Here is an 18643-nt window from a genome sequence, read left to right as displayed (position 1 = left end):
GTAGCCAAATGTAAACGATCGTTTATAAAAGTAAACGATCGTGTAAAAAAAATATCGTGTATAAAAATTTTTTAAAAAAATCATTTGGATTGGAGTAGCCAAATGTAAACCATCGTGTAAAAAAAGTAAACGATCGTGTAAATAAATCTAAACGATCGTGTAAAGAAATCTAAATGACCTTGTACCAAAAGAATTAAAAAAACTGTGTACCAATTTTTTTTAAAAAAATCACCCCAAATCTAAACGATCGTGTAACAAAATTAAACGATGGAATTAAAAAGATAAATTCTAGCCATATCTAAACGATTGCGTATAAATTGTAGCCATATGTAAACGATCGCATATAAATTGTAGCCATATTTAAACGATCACGTATAAATTGTAGTTATATCTAAACGATCACGTTGTAGTCATATCTAAATGATCGTGTATAAATTATAACCATATCTAAACGATTGTCTTGTAGCCATATCTAAACGATCACGTATAAATTATAGCCATATCTAAACGATCGCGTATATATTGAACCATGTCTAAACGATCGTGTATATATTGAACCATATTTAAACAATCACGTAAAATTGTAGCCATATCTAAACAATTGCAAATATATTACGCACGTGTTATTGACGGCGTGGTTGACGGGATATTTTTGGTATTTTACACGGTGGGCCTATGGGTTTTTTCCGTTTTTGGAATTGTTAATATTTTTGAAGAGACCCACATATTATATGCTATGTACGTGTGTTTATATTTTTCTTCCCGTAACTGTGTGAAGACATAATGTATTTTCTTTAGCCCTATTTGATTTTTTAAATTTGTGAAAAAAAAAAACAAATCTCAATATGTTCAGTTTTGCAATCGAGCTGTGATTTTTTATTATTATGTATTTTATTTTATTTTATTTTTTCTTTTGTAGATAATGTGATTTAGGGTCTGTTTGGATTGGTTTTTAATGTGTTTAATTTTTAAAATAATTCATTTTAAGATAAATTGAGGTGTTTGACATTGGATTAAAATAATTTTTAGAAAAATGAGATTATGAAATAAATCATTTTAGAGAAAAACACAGTCGATTAAATTTTAGAATAAATGTTTATATGGTGTTTGATGAGAAGTCTCTCCCAAATATCTATTTTTCTTCCTCTATTTTTTATTTTATTTTTTTTACTATCTAATTTTCACTTCGTCATTCTTTTTGTTTTTTTTAAATACTTTGAATATTTTTTAATGTGTGATCGTATACATTTAAATATAGGGATTTGCAAATGTTCCTCTCTTAGCCAAATCTACTTCACTTTTAACACCTGTGAAAGAAATCATGAGAACGTCAAGAAGAACATGATCATTCGGTTCGTGAAATGAAGATGAATGAAAAACGTGATCGAATTGCACATCTTCTTGTCTAGTTGCTATTATATTGTATAAGAAAAATTATTTATCTTATGAATATTTTGTTGTTAGAAATCAATTATTTTTCTTTATGGTTATGTATTTATTTACATTTCAAAATATTTGTGCTTTTAAAATTGAATTGTAAAGAAAAAACATAAAAACAAAGAAAAATGAAATTAATGTTTAGTTTCAAATAACTAAAAAATTAATAATTTAAAGATAATGTGCGATTAATTTTAAACTATATTTGTGAAAAAAAGATTCAAAATGTGTGTATTTTTTTATGAAATTAATTCATAATGTTTAATAGTCTTTTATTTTAATTTGACATAAGTATAAACATTGTTAGTATAAGACAAACTAAACACAATTTTTCATATAAACATTTATAAAGAGTTCAAACCAAACATGTAAATGTTTAAATGTTAAACTCATTTTACAAAAAAAAAAATGTTTTTTAAAAAATATATTCTTAGAAAAATATTTTTTTCGTAGGCAATCTAAACGGATCCTTAAATTGTTAAGATTTTAATTTTTGGAAAAGTGATTTAAGTTGTTAAGATTTTAATTTTTTTAGGTATTTGTTAAAGGTTACTTTAGCACATTGAAAATTTGTAACTAATAATTCAACAAATGATTTTCCCATTCATCTAATTCTAATTTTTTTTGGGGTCTTTTCAAAAATATAAAAAGCGGCAAAATATTTATAGTCTATAGAACAATTCAAAAAACGGAAAGAGTCCAAAGGCCCACCGTGTAAAATACCAAAAATGCGCCGTTAACCACGCCGTCAATAACGCGCACGTAATATATTTGCGATCGTTTAGATATGGTTCAATATATACGCGATCGTTTAGATATGGCTACAATTTATATGCGATCGTTTAGATATGGCTACATTTTATACGCGATCGTTTAGATATGACTACAATTTATCTTTTCAATTCCGTCGTTTTATTTTATTACACAATCGCTTAGATGTGGAGACCCAAATCTAAATGATTTTTTTTAAATTTTCTACACGATTTTTTAAATTCTTTTGGTACACGATCGTTTAGATTTATTTACACAATCGTTTAGATTTATTTACACGATCGTTTACTTTTTTTACTCGATCGTTTATATTTGGTTACTCTAATCCAAATGATTTTTTGTTCAAGATTTTTTTCAAAATTTTTTATACACGATCTTTTATTATTGTTTACTTTTTTTAAACGATCGTTTACATTTGGTTACTCCAATCTAAATGATTTTTTTTCAAGATTCTTTATACACAATCTTTTATTTTTTTTTTACACGATCGTTTACATTTGGCTACTCTAATCTAAATGATTTTTTTAGATTCTTTATACACGATCTTTTAGATTTTGCTATTTTGTTGTATACAGTCTTATACACAGTCGTTTAGATTTGGTTACCTAAATGTAAATGCATAAAAAGAAAAAAAAGAAGAGAGACTATGGAAAGAAATCACAACGAAAAAAGAAGAGGAAAAGTAGAAAGATGATGGAAAGAAATCGAAGCGAAAAAAAACAAAGGGGAAAAGAAGAAAAATAATGGAAAGATTAAACGACATAAATAAAATATTGAAAAATAAGAAAGATGATGGAAAGAAATCGCAGAAAAGAAAAAGAGAAAAGAAGAAAGATGAAATCGCAGGGGAACACGGGGAAGACGAATCGCGCGAGTATGAAAAGAAAGATGGAAGGGCAAACCTGGAATATTAAAAAAATGGCTAACTTTTTTAGCTTTGTTACACTGGCCCTAAATAGTTTACAGTTTTGTTATATTTATGTACGTTTTCTTTTCTTTTTTTTTTTCTACCATTTTTCAAAATAAAACTCCCTAATCTACTATTGTTTCTTGTTAGCCCTAACAAATACTCTCTAGGAAATGTGGACCAAGCCCAACCCAATTTTACTTAAATGATGAGAGATGGGTCTCTTAAGACTGAAAGTATAAGAAGTAGGCCTCTAAACTAGGGATAGAAAGAAAAATAGCAAGTTTTAAAAGTTCATCGGAGAAAATAACAAAAAAGTTTCAAAATAGGGTTTTTTTTAAAAAAAATAACAAATCAACAAAATATTTATGCTGTATTAGAACAATTTCGAAAACAGAAAAAACTCACAAGTCCACAATGAAAAATAAAAAAAATGCTCAATCAACATCCGATTAATTAACCACTGGCGTAAATATATTTTCACGCATGTAATATATGTGGTTGCTTAGATTTGGCTAGACGATCGTTTAGATTTAGCTACCAATGACTTTATCATTTGAAGTGGTCTTTAGGGAGTAGAGAGAGGACTCAAGAGAATCAAAGTCCTTTTTGTTTGCTACTTCACTGATGAGAGAGCTGAGCTTTTGCCAGAGATGAATAGTAAATTTGCAATTCAAGAAAAGATATTTGATGTCCTCACCTTTTTCCATACACAAAGTGCTGATGCTTGGATTGAGGCATGAGTTGCGAAGCTTTTTCTGAAGGATGTCCACGATATTGATTTTCTTATGGATCAAAGACCAGAGGAAAAATTTGATCTTCATCGACAGCGTGGATTTCCACAAGGAGGGGAAAACCTGATGGAAGCCGATCACTTGCTGATTCCGAGATGTGTCGTCAGCTAAGATATGTTTGATAGATGCTATTGAGAACGAGTGATCCTTATTTAATGTCCAGATTGCCTTGCTTACACCCTTGTCTTTGTTTGCATTGTCGAAAAGGGAATTGAAACTATTCCAGATGTATTTTTCCCTATCATTAAGGAGTTTCCTATGATTTGGAATCCATGATTTGTTTTCCTCATCCCATCTTTCCTTTATGGTTGCTTATTTATTGGTGACTAGCGCGAACAATCTAGGATAGACTTTATGAAGGGGACCCCTGGTAGTCTAATTAGCAAACCAAAAGAAAATGTTTTCGCCATTATTTATCTCCCATTTGACCTTACTTTTGAACCAAAGTAAGCCCTTCGTGATAGAGAACCAAGGCGCATTTATGCTTGTATATTTGCTTTTTGTTGGATTTTCCCCAAGGAAGAAGATTGGTATTTTGCTGAGATGACTTTCCTCCAAAGAGCATTATGTTGGGTTTGAAAGCGCCACAACCATTTGCACAGTAAAGCAAAATTAGTGTCTTTGACAGAGGTGATGTCTAGGCCTCCTTTGTCTTTTGGTCTGGTGATATCAGTCTAATTGACCAGGTATGTTGATTTCGATTCTTTCTTGTTTCTCCAAAGAAAATTCCTTCAATGCTTTTCGATATCCTTATAAACAGAAACGAACGCTTTAAAAACCGATAACTGGTAGGTTGGAATGCTTAAAAGATAAGCTTTGAGGAGAGTGAGTTTTTCACCTTTGGATATATGTTGATATTTCCAGCCATCTAGCTTTTTGTGTATTTTCCCAGAGATAGAACCCCAAAAGCTTTTAGATTGAGGTTTACCCCCAAGAAGAACTCCCAGGTAATTGATCGGGAAAATGGAGCAGGGAATATCCCAAGTGTTTGAGATGTTGTTAACCCTTTCCCTTGGGACATTGATAGGGGTGAAAGATGACTTTCTATGGTTGTTAAGCCTCGATGCTTTTTCAAACAAAGAGAGAGCCATTTGTAGGTTTCGAATTGAGTTATTGTCGTCTTCGATGAAGATGAGAATGTTGTTCGCAAAAAGGATGTGGTTAATGAGGGATTGGCCATTTATCACGACCCCTTTGATAGTCGTTTGGTCTTAAAGAAAGATAAGTAAATTGCTCAGGTAGTCCATGGCCAGAATGAAGATGAAAGGGGAGATTGGATCACCCTGTTTGATACCTCTGTTTGGTTTAATCCTGCCATATGGCTTCCCATTGATAAGCACCGAGTATTGGACACTTCTTATGCTTGCTTTGATCCATTTTCTCCATTTTCTCAGGAAATTTTTCTTAATTAACATAAAGTCAATGAAATCTGAATTGATTGTGTCAAAAACTTTTTCAATATCTAACTTGAGAACAAACCCTTTAGTTTTTCTAACTTTCCAATAGTCTATAATCTGATTTGCCATTAGATTGGCAACAGTGATTTGCCTCCCTTTGACAAACTGTTAGGGCTATTTTAGACCTAATATCATTAGACTAATTTTTCCTAACTTTTATCCATTTACTCACTAAAATGTTATTTTTATGTAGAATATGAAACTTCACCCCGATATGAGTCCAACACCACTAAAATCACTTAAATCGGAGTTATAATGAAGTAGAACGATCAAAAACAAGTTCAAGGGCAAAACCGAGAAATTGGAAAAGATCAGACGAACCAGATCGCACCACGTGGCATCACCAGATCACGCCATGCGTCCGCCTCAAAGTCGCATGATTGAACACCAAGCGCACTCCTATTTTTCATTTCATCTTTTCGCACGATCCGGCAACCCGATCCACGAACCAGTTCGCGACGCGCGCCTAGTCCGCCAGTGTTGAGCCCTTGTCCGGCGCGCCTCTCCCCTGTCGTGAGTTCGAATCTCAGCAGCCGCATTTCCTTTTTTTATTTTTTTCTTCAATTGGGCCAACCCAAGACCCGACCCAAGCCCACTCGTGACCCAATTCATCATCTTCCCCAAAATTAACTGCAAAATGGCAGTTTTTAACATAGTTCCATTTTTTCTCCCATTTTCTCTTCTATAAAATCCCTCATTTTTTATGGGAGACAAAAAAAAAAAAAACAAAAAAAGGAAAAATTCAAATGTAAAAAACAAAATCCTCTTTCTCATTCAATTCTTGTAGCAAAATTCTTGAAACTTTATCAATAAAAGATTAGTTTTGTCGAAGAAATGGATTCTTTCCTCAACAACTCTTTAAGAATTTGATCGATCTTCATGGGCTAAGGTAATCTTTTGAGACTTTTTCTCGGGTTAAATTACCATGTTTTCTTTTTGAATTAAATTCTTTCCTATATCTTTCAATTTTTTATTTGATTGCTTGTTTCCCTTGGCAATTTCTTTTGAAATTTCAATAAAATAAATAAGTTTTTCCCATCAAATTTTCATCGAAATTTCTTTACAAACTCTTAAAGTGCTGAACTTAAATTTTGATTTGCAATGGTTTGTTATGATGAATTAATTGTTGAGATTGTCTTTAATTTTCTACTAATTGATTCTTGCATAACAAGTTTGAAGTGGGCATTAATTTTGCTAAGGGTAGTGGCTATCCCCTCCTTAGCAAATCTTGAATAGGATGAATTTTGCCTCAATTTGAACATGCTTTGGTTGCTGAGATTGATCATGTTTTAATAGAGATTTGGTTACTTTCTTTTTGTAAAAATTCCATTCTTGCATATTCAAGAAAAGATTAATTGATATTCTTTCTTTTTTCATGATAAGAAACATGGTAATTGCCCAAGAAAAAGTCCCCCTACTAAACTTAAAAGAAAAACTTTACTAGAATTATTTGTTGTCACTAATCATCCCTTAATGCTTGTTCTTTACTATAGTTCAAGAATTACTTCCACAAACGATCCCTCCTTTTTGTGTTTCTAATTTTCTTTTAGATCCTAAAGCTACTAATCGACCTTGTTTGTAAATTTTGAAGTTCTGGATCCTAAGTGCTCTCTAGGGTTCGACATCCTTCTTCCCCATACTACTCTCAATTTCCACAAACGTAAGAAGGGTTAAAAAGATAACTTTGAAAGGTAATTGAGGTAATCCCTAACCCTCATATTTCACCTAGTCTTTCTCTATTCTTGTATTCTTTTATTTTAGACTAGGAATAAATTCTTGTTTTGCATACTTACATCCATAACAACCCATCATTTTGATTAAGAAAAATTACATCATTTCAGAAATGGCGCCGTTGCCAGGGAGCACGGTGTAGTTTTCAAGACTTTTTGATTTTAAACTTTCTTTTAGAGCTTCTTGATTCTTATATTCATTTTGTAAATATATAGGCATAAAGAGATCGTGTAGAATTTTTTGTGTTCTATCTTCTTCTTTCTTGCATGACCCGTTCTTCAAATTTAGAATTTCCTTGCTTTGAAGATTTAAATAAAGAGGTTCGTAGAATTAGAAGAGAAAGGAGAGAAGAGAATAACATCCCCAATCTTTCTAACCAAGAACCTTTAAGAGGTTTAGAACCTAGCCTAGATTCTCCTTTCTATCCATACCTTGGTAGAGGGAATATGGGTGAAGTTAGAGAAAAGACCCTTAGAGAGCTTGCTGAACCCGATGAAGACCAAAGACCTCTTTGTATAGTCATATCCCCAACCACTCAACCTTTTGAATTAAAACCGGGACTTATCCATCTTTTGCCCATCTTTAAAGGAGGACTCACGGCATCTCGGAAGAACAACTAAATTTACGAGCCTTTCCTTTTTTCCTTATGGATGTAGCAAAGAGATGGCTCTACTACTTAGAACCGGGTTCCGTAACCACTTGGGGTAGTCTAAAAAAGAAATTCTTAGAGAAATTTTTCCCCGCCTCTAGAGCAAACAATATTAGGAAAGAAACTTATGGGATAAGACAAGACTTTGGAGAATCCCTCTCGAAATACTGGGAAAGATTAAAAGAGTTTTGTGCTAGCTTTCCTCACCATCAAATTTCTGATCCTTCTTTAATTCAATATTTTTACTCCGATCTTTTGTCTTCTGGTAGGAATACTATAGATGTCCCGGCGGGAGGAGCTCTAACCGACAAGATCCCCATCGAAGCACGGAAGCTCATTTCAAGAATGGCGGAAAATTCTCAAAGCTTTGGGAATAGAGCATCGGAGCTTGACAATTCTCTAACAAAAGAGGTAAGTGAATTAAAATCACAAATGTTAAATATGACTACTCTTCTTACTTCTTTTGTACAACGTACTCCTCTTAAAGTAACCATGTGTGGAGTTTGTGGCTTGGTTGGTCATCCAAATGACAAATGTCCCGAGGTGATCGAGGATGTAAACATTGTTCGAAAATATGACCCCCACGGTAATACATACAATTTGGGGTGGAGAGACAACCAAAACTTAAGATGGGGGAATGACAACCAAAAGCATACACAAGCACCACCCACCTCTTCAAACCAAGGTACGAATCTTGAAGATATTATCAAAGCTTTGGCAACTAACACTCTTTCTTTTCAACAAGAGATGAAACAACAAATGACTCAACTTACTACCGCCATAAGCAAGATGGATGGGAAAGGAAAACTTCCGGCTCAACTGGACCATGCTAATGTAAGTGCCATTTCACTAAGGAGTGGTAAGACTCTTGACACCTCCACCACCAAAGAGAAAAAGGTAACTTCCAAACCCTTACCTCTTAATAGTAAGAATGAGTCCAAGGAAGAAAAGGTTGAAACAAACCCCTCACCATCTAATTCTAAAAATGATAAATCTCCTCTTAATGATTTTACTCCTTACATACCTAAACCTCTTTTTCCCTCTAGGTTGGCACCAAAAAAGAAGGAAACACCCAAGGAGGAAGTGCTCTTGGAGATGTTTAGAAAGGTGCAAATCAACTTGCCCCTTCTCGATGTAATCCAACAAGTCCTGAGGTATGCAAAGTTTCTAAAGGAGTTGTGTACCAACAAGAGGAAAACAAAAGAAAGAGCAATGGTAAGTCAAAATGTTTCGGCTCTTCTAAAGAGTAATATTTCGAAAAAATGCAATGACCCCGGTATGTTTTCTCTACCTTGCGTAATAGGAAATAGGCTAATTTATCATGCAATGCTTGACTTAGGAGCATCCATAAATGTCATGCCATACAACGTCTTTAAAGATCTAGAACTCAATAATTTCCAAAAAACTAGTGTATGCATACAACTAGCGAATAAATCTTTTATTTCACCATTAGGAATAGTTGAAGATGTCCTTGTGAAAATTGACAAACTAATTTTTCCGACAGATTTTTACATATTAGAAATGAATGAAGCATGCCTAAAACCATCTCACTCTATTTTATTAGGAAGACCTTTTCTTAAAACTGCAAAAGCCATTATAAATGTTGATAAAGGTTCCTTGAGTGTAGAGTTTGATGGAGACATTGTCACATTCAATATTTTTGAATCCATGAGATATCTGTATGAATGCTTGTCTTTATGTTCATTCGAATTGCATGATGAAGTTGATGAATTGTCTATACATGATGAATTTTTTGAACAAGAAATGGTTGAAAATAGAGAATTGTTAGAACCCAATGTTGGCTATGCTTTAGAAAAAATTAATTGTGATAATCTTTTCTTTTCTCCACAGAAACTAGAGATTGAGCTCAAAACTGTCCCACCACACTTGAAATACATATTCTTAGGAAAAAAGAATACATTTCCAATAATCATCTCAAGGGAACTAAACCAAAAACAAGAAGAAAGACTTATCGAAGTTTTGAAGAAAAAAAAAGCAAGTCATTGGTTGGACTCTTGACGACATCAAGGGCATATCTCCCACTTTTTGCATGCACCATATTATCTTGGAGGAGGGAGCAAAAGACAAAATCCAACCATAAAGAAGGCTTAACCCAACATTGAAGGAAGTTGTCATGAAAGAGGTACTAAAGCTAAAAGATGCCAGAATTATCTACCTCGTTCTGGATAGTACATGGAAAAGTCTAATTCATGTGGTCCCAAAGAAGATCGGGATGACCGTTGTAAAGAAGGAAAAAGGTGAGATGGTTCCAATGCGAATGCAAAATGGTTGGAGAATGTGCATAGATTACCGGAAACTCAATGAAGTAACAAAAAAGGATCATTTCCCCTTACCTTTTCTTGATCAAATGATAGAACGCTTAGCGAGTAGATCATATTTTTGTTTCTTAGATGGATTTTCCAATTTTTACCAAATTCCTATAGCATGTGAACACCAAAAGAAAACAACTTTTACTTGTAATTATGGAACTTATGCATTTGGCGTATGCCATTTGGTCTTTGTAATGCACCGGGCACATTCCAACGTTGCATGATGAGCATATTTTTCGACTTTATTGAAAAATGCCTTGAAGTTTTCATGGATGATCTCACAGTTTATGGTGATAGTTTCGATGCATGTTTATCCAGTATAGAATTAATTCTAAATAGATGCATAGAAACTAACCTTGTCTTGAATTATGAAAAGTGTCATTTCATGGTGTCTCATGGTATAATTTTAGGACACTTAGTGTCTTCAAAAGGAATAGAGGTAGATAAAGCAAAAATTGACGTTATACAAAAATTGCCATATCCAACATGTTTAAAAGATGTTAGATTCTTCCTTGGTAGTGTCGGCTTTTATAGACGGTTTATAAAATATTTTTCTAAAATTGCTTTGCCTCTAACTAATCTCTTGCAAAAAGATGTACCATTTCTGATTGATGACAATTGTAAGAAGGCATTTGATGATCTCAAACAAAGGTTAGTCTCTACCCCTATCCTTCAATCTCCTAATTGGAATTTACCTTCCGAAATAATGTGTAATGCAAGCAACTTAGCATTAGGAGCTGGTTTAGGACAAAGGATAGATAAAAAATTGCATGCTATATACTATGCATTTAGGACCCTTAACCAAGCACTATTTAACTACACCACAACTGAAAAAGAATTTCTTGCTATCGTTTTTGCTTTAGATAAGTTTAGAAGCTACATTATTGGCTCCCCAGTAATTGTTTACACTGATCATGCAGCAGTTAGGTACCTTATATCAAAAAAAGAATCAAAACCAAGGCTTGTTCGATGGGTTTTACTTTTGCAAGAATTTAACCTAACCATCAAGGATAGAAAAGGAGCCAACAATTTTGTAGCCGACCATCTTAGTCGAATTGTACAAAAGCAAGAAAGTATGCCAATTCGAGAAGACTTCCCTGATGAACATCTCTTTCAAACAAATCATCAAGCACCATGGTATGCCGATATTGTAAACTACTTAGTCAAGGGTAACTTTCCTTAATACTTTTCTTTTTCACAAAAAGCCAAATTACGTAGTGACGCTGAAAACTATTTTTGGAAACTACCATGCCTTTGAAAATATTGTTCTGACCAAATCATTAGGAAATGTGTTCCCGAGCATGAACATGAATCAATTTTATCATTTTGTCATGATCATGCATGCAGAGGTCACTTTAGTCCTAAAAGAACGGCTAGGAAAATTTTAGATAGTGGATTCTTTTGGAAAATATTATTTGTAGATTCTTTTTCATTTTGTAAATCATGTGCAAACTGTCAAAGAACCGGATCTCTATCTAGGAGAAATGAAATGTCCCTTCACCCCGTTATTACTTGTGAAGTTTTTGATATTTGAGAAATGGATTTTATGGGTCCCTTTCCTTCTTCTTTTGAATATCTTTACATTTTATTAGCCGTTGATTATGTATCGAAGTGGGTTGAAGCAATCCCCACTAGGACTAATGATTCTTCTGTTGTCTCAAGATTTCTAGTTTCTAACATATTTTTTAGATTTGGCATCCCAAGGGCAATCATTAGAGATCAAGGAACACACTTTTGCAATCGAACCGTTGAACCCTTCATGAGAAAATATGGTGTTCAACACCGTATTTTCACACCATACCATCCTCAAACGAACGAACAGGCCAAAACTTCTAATCGAGAGATAAAAAATATCCTAGAGAAAACCCGTCAACACAAAAAGGAAGGATTGGAGCCTCCGCATCAATGATGCACTTTAGGTATACCGAACGGCCTATAAAACTCTAATTGACACATCTCCGTTCAAGCTTGTGTACTGTAAGCCTTGTCATCTCCCTGTAGAAATAGAACATAAAGCATATTGGGCAATAGACAATGCAATTTATCTCTCTTAGAAGCCGGTGAGAAAAGATTCCTAAATTTGCTAGAATTAGAAGAATTGAGATTAGAAGCATATGAAAATTCTAGGATTTACAAAGAAAAGACTAAACTTTTGCATGATAAAAAAATCCTATGAAAAGAATTTGAAATAGGGAAAAAAGTTCTTTTATATAATTCTTCTATTAAACTCATGCCCGAAAAGTTAAAATTTAAATGACTTGGTCCTTTTGTTGTGATTGATTTCTCTACTTTGGTATAGTTTCCATAAAAAGTCTTGACATAGGAAAAAGTTTCAAAGTGAATGGGCATAGATTGAAAATATTCCATAAAGGGCAATCCGTACAACAATTTTATATAAAAACACTTTCTCTCTCCCTCTACACATAAAGCCAAAGCACGGTCGAGCAACCGACCTTAAAAAATTTTGTGCTTCCTGGAAGCAGCCAGGCATCAAGATTTTATCGCTTTTCGTCTTTACTTTTCTTTAATTTCCGTCTTTTTAGTTTTTCCTAAATTAGTTTTGTATTGAATAAAATTGAGACAAATTCCTTTTTTTAATATGTAGGGCAATTTCACTTGAAGAAATCAAAGAATCATAAAAGGAAGCAACCACTTCTCTTTGAAGCAAGCTTTAAAATCAAAGTCCTCAAATCCAGGGGAGTTTTCTGTTCCTCGGTATTTTCATATATTTTTTATATAAATATGCTTTGAGGACAAAGCAAAGTTTTTAACTTGGGGGTGGGTACTAGTTAAACTAGGTTGCTAATTTTTTTTTCTTCTTTTAAGCATTTACATGACTTGGGTAGATTAAAATTGACCAAAATTTTTTTTTTTAGTATTATTCTGAATGCATGAATGAAATGAATGTTGTTTGCTTGAATGAATGCTTGCAAAAGAAAATGCATGGATGTTAGCTTTTTTTGCAGAGTTTCTTATGATACACCTCTCTTAGTAATTTTTGTTTTTATTTTAAATAGGATAAAGAAACATTTATGAAATTGAGGTTAATTTTTAAACTTTTCATCTCTTTGACTCATGAATTAAAGAAAAAAAACCCTCATTTTTCGAGCCATGACGAACCTAGAAGTCTTTAGAAAAGGATAAAATGCTTAAATTCGCTTGTTGTAACCTCGAAAGAACGGTCAATCATAAAACCTAATAGATTAAATCCAAGATTAGAGTTAGCCAAGTCGGAGCTAAGCAAAAAGCTTGTTACCAAAAATAGAATCCCAAGAAAAAAAAAAGAGTACGATTAAGTCGAACGTTATGATTTTTTTCGTGATCAGTTAGGATTACCCGATGTTAGTGAGGTACGAATCCCTACGAAAAAAGCCTATCCTTTGCCTTACTAAAACCCGTACAATTCTATCTAAGAATTTTTTAGCTAGTTTCAATGTTTTGACCGAGGGCCGAGTTTAAGGAGGGATTCTTCCCGCTTCAGAGTAGAGGGAAAACAAGCGTGGGCCATTTTTGAATTCTTTCGAAGCATGTCTAGTGAGTCGAAATAGCAAAACTTACGTGTTTTATCTAAACATGATTTCAATAAATGAACTTTATTAAAAATCAACCTCAAATTGACTACTTGCTTCTCTTGAATATTTAATTGATAATAAAAAATTACTTTGTTGAATTGTTAAGGCATGAGTAACATCCTTTGCATATTTGTTTGAAAACATCATCAAAATTTTTGCATGATTGTTTGAGTTTAATTCTTGCAAAATAATGTGTAAATCCCTTGCATGATGAATGACTGAATGTTAGCACATTTTTAATTTTCTTGCATGGGACAAACAAGTCTTAAGTTGGGGGTATTTTGTTAGGGCTAGTTTAGACCTCACATTATTAGACTAATTTTTCCTAACCTTTATCCATTTACTCACTAAAATGTCATTTTTTATGCACAATATGAAACTTCACCCCGATACGAGTCCAACGGCACTGAAATCACTTAAATCGGAGTTATAACGAAGAAGAATGATAAAAAAGCAAGTTTAAGGGCAAACCCGAGAAATTGGAAAAGATCAGACGAACCAAATCGCACCACGTGGCATCACAAAATCACGCCACGCGTCCGCCTCAAAGTTGCATGTTTGAACCCCAGGCGCGCCCCTATTTTTCCTTTCATTTTTCGCACGATCCGACAACCCGATCCACGAACCGATTCGCGACCCGCGCCTAGTCCGCCACGTGTCAAGCCCTCGTCCGCGCGTGCCTCTCCCCTGTCGTGAGTTTGAATCTCAGCAGCCGCGTTTCTTTTTTTTATTTTTTTCTTCAATTGGGCCAACCCAAGACGCGACCCAAACCCATTCGTGATCCAGTTCATCATCTTCCCCAAAATTAACTGAAAAATGGCAGTTTTTAACCTAGTTTTTAACTGCAAAATTAACTCCCATTTTCTCTTCTATAAAATCCCTCAGTTTTTTTGGGAGACGAAAAAAAGAAAAAGGAAAAATTCGAATGTAAAAAAAGAAATTTTCTTTCTCATTCAATTCTTGTAGCAAAATTCTTGAAACTTTATCAATAAAAGATTACTTTTGTCAAAGAAATGTATTCTTTCCTCAACAACTCTTCAAGAATTTTATCAATCTTCATGGGCTAAGCTAATCTTTTGTGACTTTTTCTCGAGTTAAATTACCATGTTTTCTTTGAGAATTAAATTCGTTTCTATATCTTTTCAATTTTTTTATTTGATTGCTTATTTCCTTTCGCAATTTCTTTTGAAATTTTAATAAAATAAATAAGTTTTTCCCATCAATTTTTCATTGAGATTTCTTTACAAACTCTTAAAGTACTGAACTTAAATTTTGATTTGCAATGGTTTGTTATGATGAATTAATTGTTGAGATTGTCTTTAATTTTCTACTAATTGATTCTTGCATAACAAGTTTGAAGTGGGCATTAATTTTGCTAAGGGTAGTGGCTATCCCCTCCTTAGCAAATCTTGAATAGGATGAATTTTGCCTCAATTTGAACATGCTTTGGTTGTTGTGATTTATCATGTTTTAATAGAGATTTGGTTACTTTCTTTTTGTAAAAATTTCATTCTTGCATATTCAAGAAAAGATTAATTGATCTTCTTTCTTTTTCAATGATAAGAAACGTGGTAATTGCCCAAGAAAAAGTCCCTCTACTAAACTTGAAAGAAAAATTTTACTTGAATTACTTGTTGTCACTAATCATCCCTTAATTCTTGTTCTTTACTATAGTTCAACAATTACTTCCACAAAGGTAAGAATGGTTAAAAAGATAACTTTGAAATGTTATTGAGGTAATCCCTAACCCTCAGATTTCGTTTAGTCTTTCTCTATTCTTGTATTCTTTTATTTTAGACTAGGAATAAATTCTTGTTTTGCATACATACATCCATAACAACCCATCATTTTGATAACAACTTACCTGAAGAAAAATTACATCATTTCACAAAGGCGAGTTGATTTTCAACTATTGTGTCTGGAAGGGTGACCTTTATTCTTTCATCCAACATTTTGACAATGATTTTATAAAGAGATGTGGTTAGACTGATAGGTCTGAAGTCTGTTGGCTTATTAAAGCTTTGTCTTTTGGCTATAAGGGTAATGAAAGTGTTATTCATAGCCTTGTTGACGAAACCTTTCGAATGGAAGTCCTTGCAAACTTTTAAGATATCGGCCTTATGCAAGTGCCAAAATTTTTTGTAAAAGGTAATCGAGAAGCCGTCGGGACCGAGGGCTTTGTTATTGATAAAAGAGAATATTGCTTTTCTTATTTCATCTTCCTCGAAGGCTGCACATAGGGCGTTTTTTTTGTTGTTGTTAATCGGCCTCCAATTGAGGTTGTCGATGAGAAATCTAGAGGATTTGGAACCAATATAAATTTTCTCAAAGTGGAAAACAAAAGTTTCCGCAATGGGGATGTTGGAATTATGCTCTGTACCTTTGTTGTCAAGGATTTTTGAAATCAAGTTTCTCTTTTGCTGGAAAGAGCAGATTCTGTGGAAAAATGCTGAATTTTCATCCCCTTCTTTGATTCAAAGCTTTTTTGCTCTTTGTTACCAATAAAGGGTTTTTTTTTTCCTTTCTAGATCTTCTAGTTCAGCTTTAAGAGACTTCCTCTTCTTGTTGTGAGTGATACTAATTAGGTTTTATGCTTCGAGAAGGTCAATGGAGTTGATTTCATCAACCAAAACTTCTTTTTGAGATTTTGAGAAAACCAGCTTATTGTTCTGCCAACCTCTAATTGTAGATGCTAGCTGCTTGAGCCTTTGTATTAAGAAAAAACCCGGTGACCTTCATGAGTCGTATTGTTCCACCAGCTTTTCATATTATTCTTGAATTCCACCTTATTTGTGTAAAAGTTATTATGTCCTCACCTGATCTCAGATGATTCAAGAACCAATGGAAAATGGTCAGACGTTGTTTTTGAAAGTGTTTTGGAGTATTGGGCATTGAAAGCTTTTTCCCATTGGGGATTGTATAAGAAATGGTCAAGTCTAGAGAGCACGACATTTATCTTGAAGTTTGACCAAGTATATTTGTTATTGGTCAAAGGCGGATTGGAAAAATGATTATTTTAAATGAAGTTGTTGAATCTGTTCATGCTGAAAGTAGTTGGATTTTTAGCACTGGTTTCCTTTTTCCGTCTAGTTACATTGAAATCTCCTCCAATGAGCCAACCATTGGAATGTCTGGAGGAGATGTTGTTGAGCTCAATCCAGAAGGCATTTGTCTGTGTTCTTTTTGCTGGGCCATAGATTGTTGTGAGAGTCCAAAGAGGGATGTCTTGGTTGTTGAAGTTTGCCGTTAGAGAGAAATTTCCTTAAAAGAGATTGACCAAATTGTGCTTCATGTCGTTCCAAAGAATTAAGATGCCTCCTAATTTTCTTCTGATTTTTTGTATATGAAATTTGAGCATTTTAACTTCCATATACATTTGACAATGGACTTACTAATGTCAGGCATTTTAGTTTCTGTGATTAGAAAAAAGTCCGGATCATAGTTGGATATAACTTTATTTATAAGTACTCTTTTGAGGGGTGAGCATAAACCCCTTACATTCCATTCAAGTACTTTCATAAAAGGCAGTTATTTCCCCCAAGATCTTTGTCCCTATCATCCCCAATCCCAAGTTGATCCGTAGGAGTTCCTTCCGATACCTGTTGTGGGGCATCCATCAAAGATGTGGCAAGTTTTAGATTATTGCCTTTAAGCCATTGAATTAATTTGACTTTGAAAACTTCTTCTTCCTTCCTTGTATACTGTCACTGCCATTGAATTGCTCTGCTTTTGGATTGAAGTTGTCAAATTCAATTGCATCTTGTCTCTTAAAGGATCCATGGATTTTCACATCCCGCTCTGCTAACCATTTGCCTGAGCAGATTGTGACCGTGTGTACCACAAAGAAGTGACCATCTTTGTCTTCGATTCTAATGGTAGCTCGGATGAAACCACTATAGTTGTATCTGACCTTAATCTTTGCCTCAAGGAGGTTGTCCATGTTCATCGTTGCTTTGTCGACTTCTAGCAGACCCCTACATGCATTTCCTATTTAGAGAAAGGTGTCCATGTTCCATGCGTTGATAGGTATGCCCTAAAATGATATCCAACCGCCATAACTTGGGATCAATTTTTGACTGACATGTTTTTCAATGGACCAAAATTCAAACTTTACCTACTGTTGTCCATCCAGTGTTGCTGCATAGAGACTTTTCATTCCAGGGCTCGGAGAAGATGATCATGGCCTTTTCTGTGTGGAAAGGGTGGTAGGTGAAGGATGTTTCTTTTTGCCTCTTAAGACTATTCATGATAACTTTCCAATCATCATGAAAGAGTCTCCTTGTTATCACTACTGCGTTTTCAAGAGGAAACAATTTAACTGATCTTTGATTTTTTTATTCTGAGCAGGAGGTCGAGTCACTTGAATATCCTTCATAAACAACCCTTGCATACGACTTCCTACATGAGTCTGAGTCTAAGTCAGCAGATGCAATGCTCTTACCCTTTTTGTAGAAATATTCTAATGGAGGATGCGCCTTTGGTTCAGTCTCTACATTTGGGTTAACAATGGACAAGAAAGAGACCTAACCACTAGTTACTTCGCCTTTGGGAACCAGAACACAACATTTCCTGCCTTGTTGATCGATGCTAAAGAATTTGGCAATGTAGCCATTTCTGTTCCTCGTCTTTCTGACCCAATAGCAGAATTCATGAAACCTTTTCTCAATGAAAAATCTATTTTGTCTTGGTGTTTTTATGAGAGTTTTCATAGTGTGTTTCACCCAAATTAGTGCATCCAGTTAGAAGAGGATTGAGAATGATTTATGGGTCCCCATTTCCATTATCCAAAAACGTATTGCATTTGTGTTTTTGTCCAGCGAAAGTACAAACTCCTTTCTTTAAATTTAACAGTTATGGGGTAGGTGCTTGAAAAAGGCCATTTAGTTGTCGTAGAAAAAAAGGGAGAGACTATTTGTGTTGTTAGCAGGGGAGGGTGTATGCAAGAAAAAGTAAGTGATGATTACCTTTTAAAGAAGTTGGTAGCTGCCTGAAATA

At 34.0% G+C, this 18643-nt stretch overlaps 1 protein-coding gene across 1 annotated transcript; it reads left to right on the top strand.

Annotated features, from left to right (window-relative positions):
- The first annotated feature begins 7743 nt into the window (after positions 1-7743).
- Positions 7744-16898, top strand: LOC127148816 (uncharacterized). The gene is made up of 2 exons (XM_051083178.1): positions 7744-8900; positions 16643-16898. The coding sequence occupies exons 1-2, from the start codon at positions 7744-7746 to the stop codon at positions 16896-16898; spliced, it is 1413 nt and encodes a 470-aa protein (XP_050939135.1).
- The last annotated feature ends 1745 nt before the right edge of the window (positions 16899-18643 follow it).

This window comes from Cucumis melo, chromosome 4 (genome assembly GCF_025177605.1).
Source record: "Cucumis melo cultivar AY chromosome 4, USDA_Cmelo_AY_1.0, whole genome shotgun sequence".
NCBI lineage: Eukaryota > Viridiplantae > Streptophyta > Magnoliopsida > Cucurbitales > Cucurbitaceae > Cucumis > Cucumis melo.
This window is presented reverse-complemented; position numbering and strand designations above follow the sequence as displayed.

Excerpts from the sequence above, each read along its gene's own strand:
- LOC127148816 (XM_051083178.1), top strand. The coding sequence starts at position 7,744 with ATGGATGTAGCAAAGAGATGGCTCTACTACTTAGAACCGGGTTCCGTA. Across the intron at positions 8,901-16,642 it reads GTAATCCAACAAGTCCTGAG|GCGGATTGGAAAAATGATTA; the intron begins GTATGCAAAGTT and ends TATTGGTCAAAG.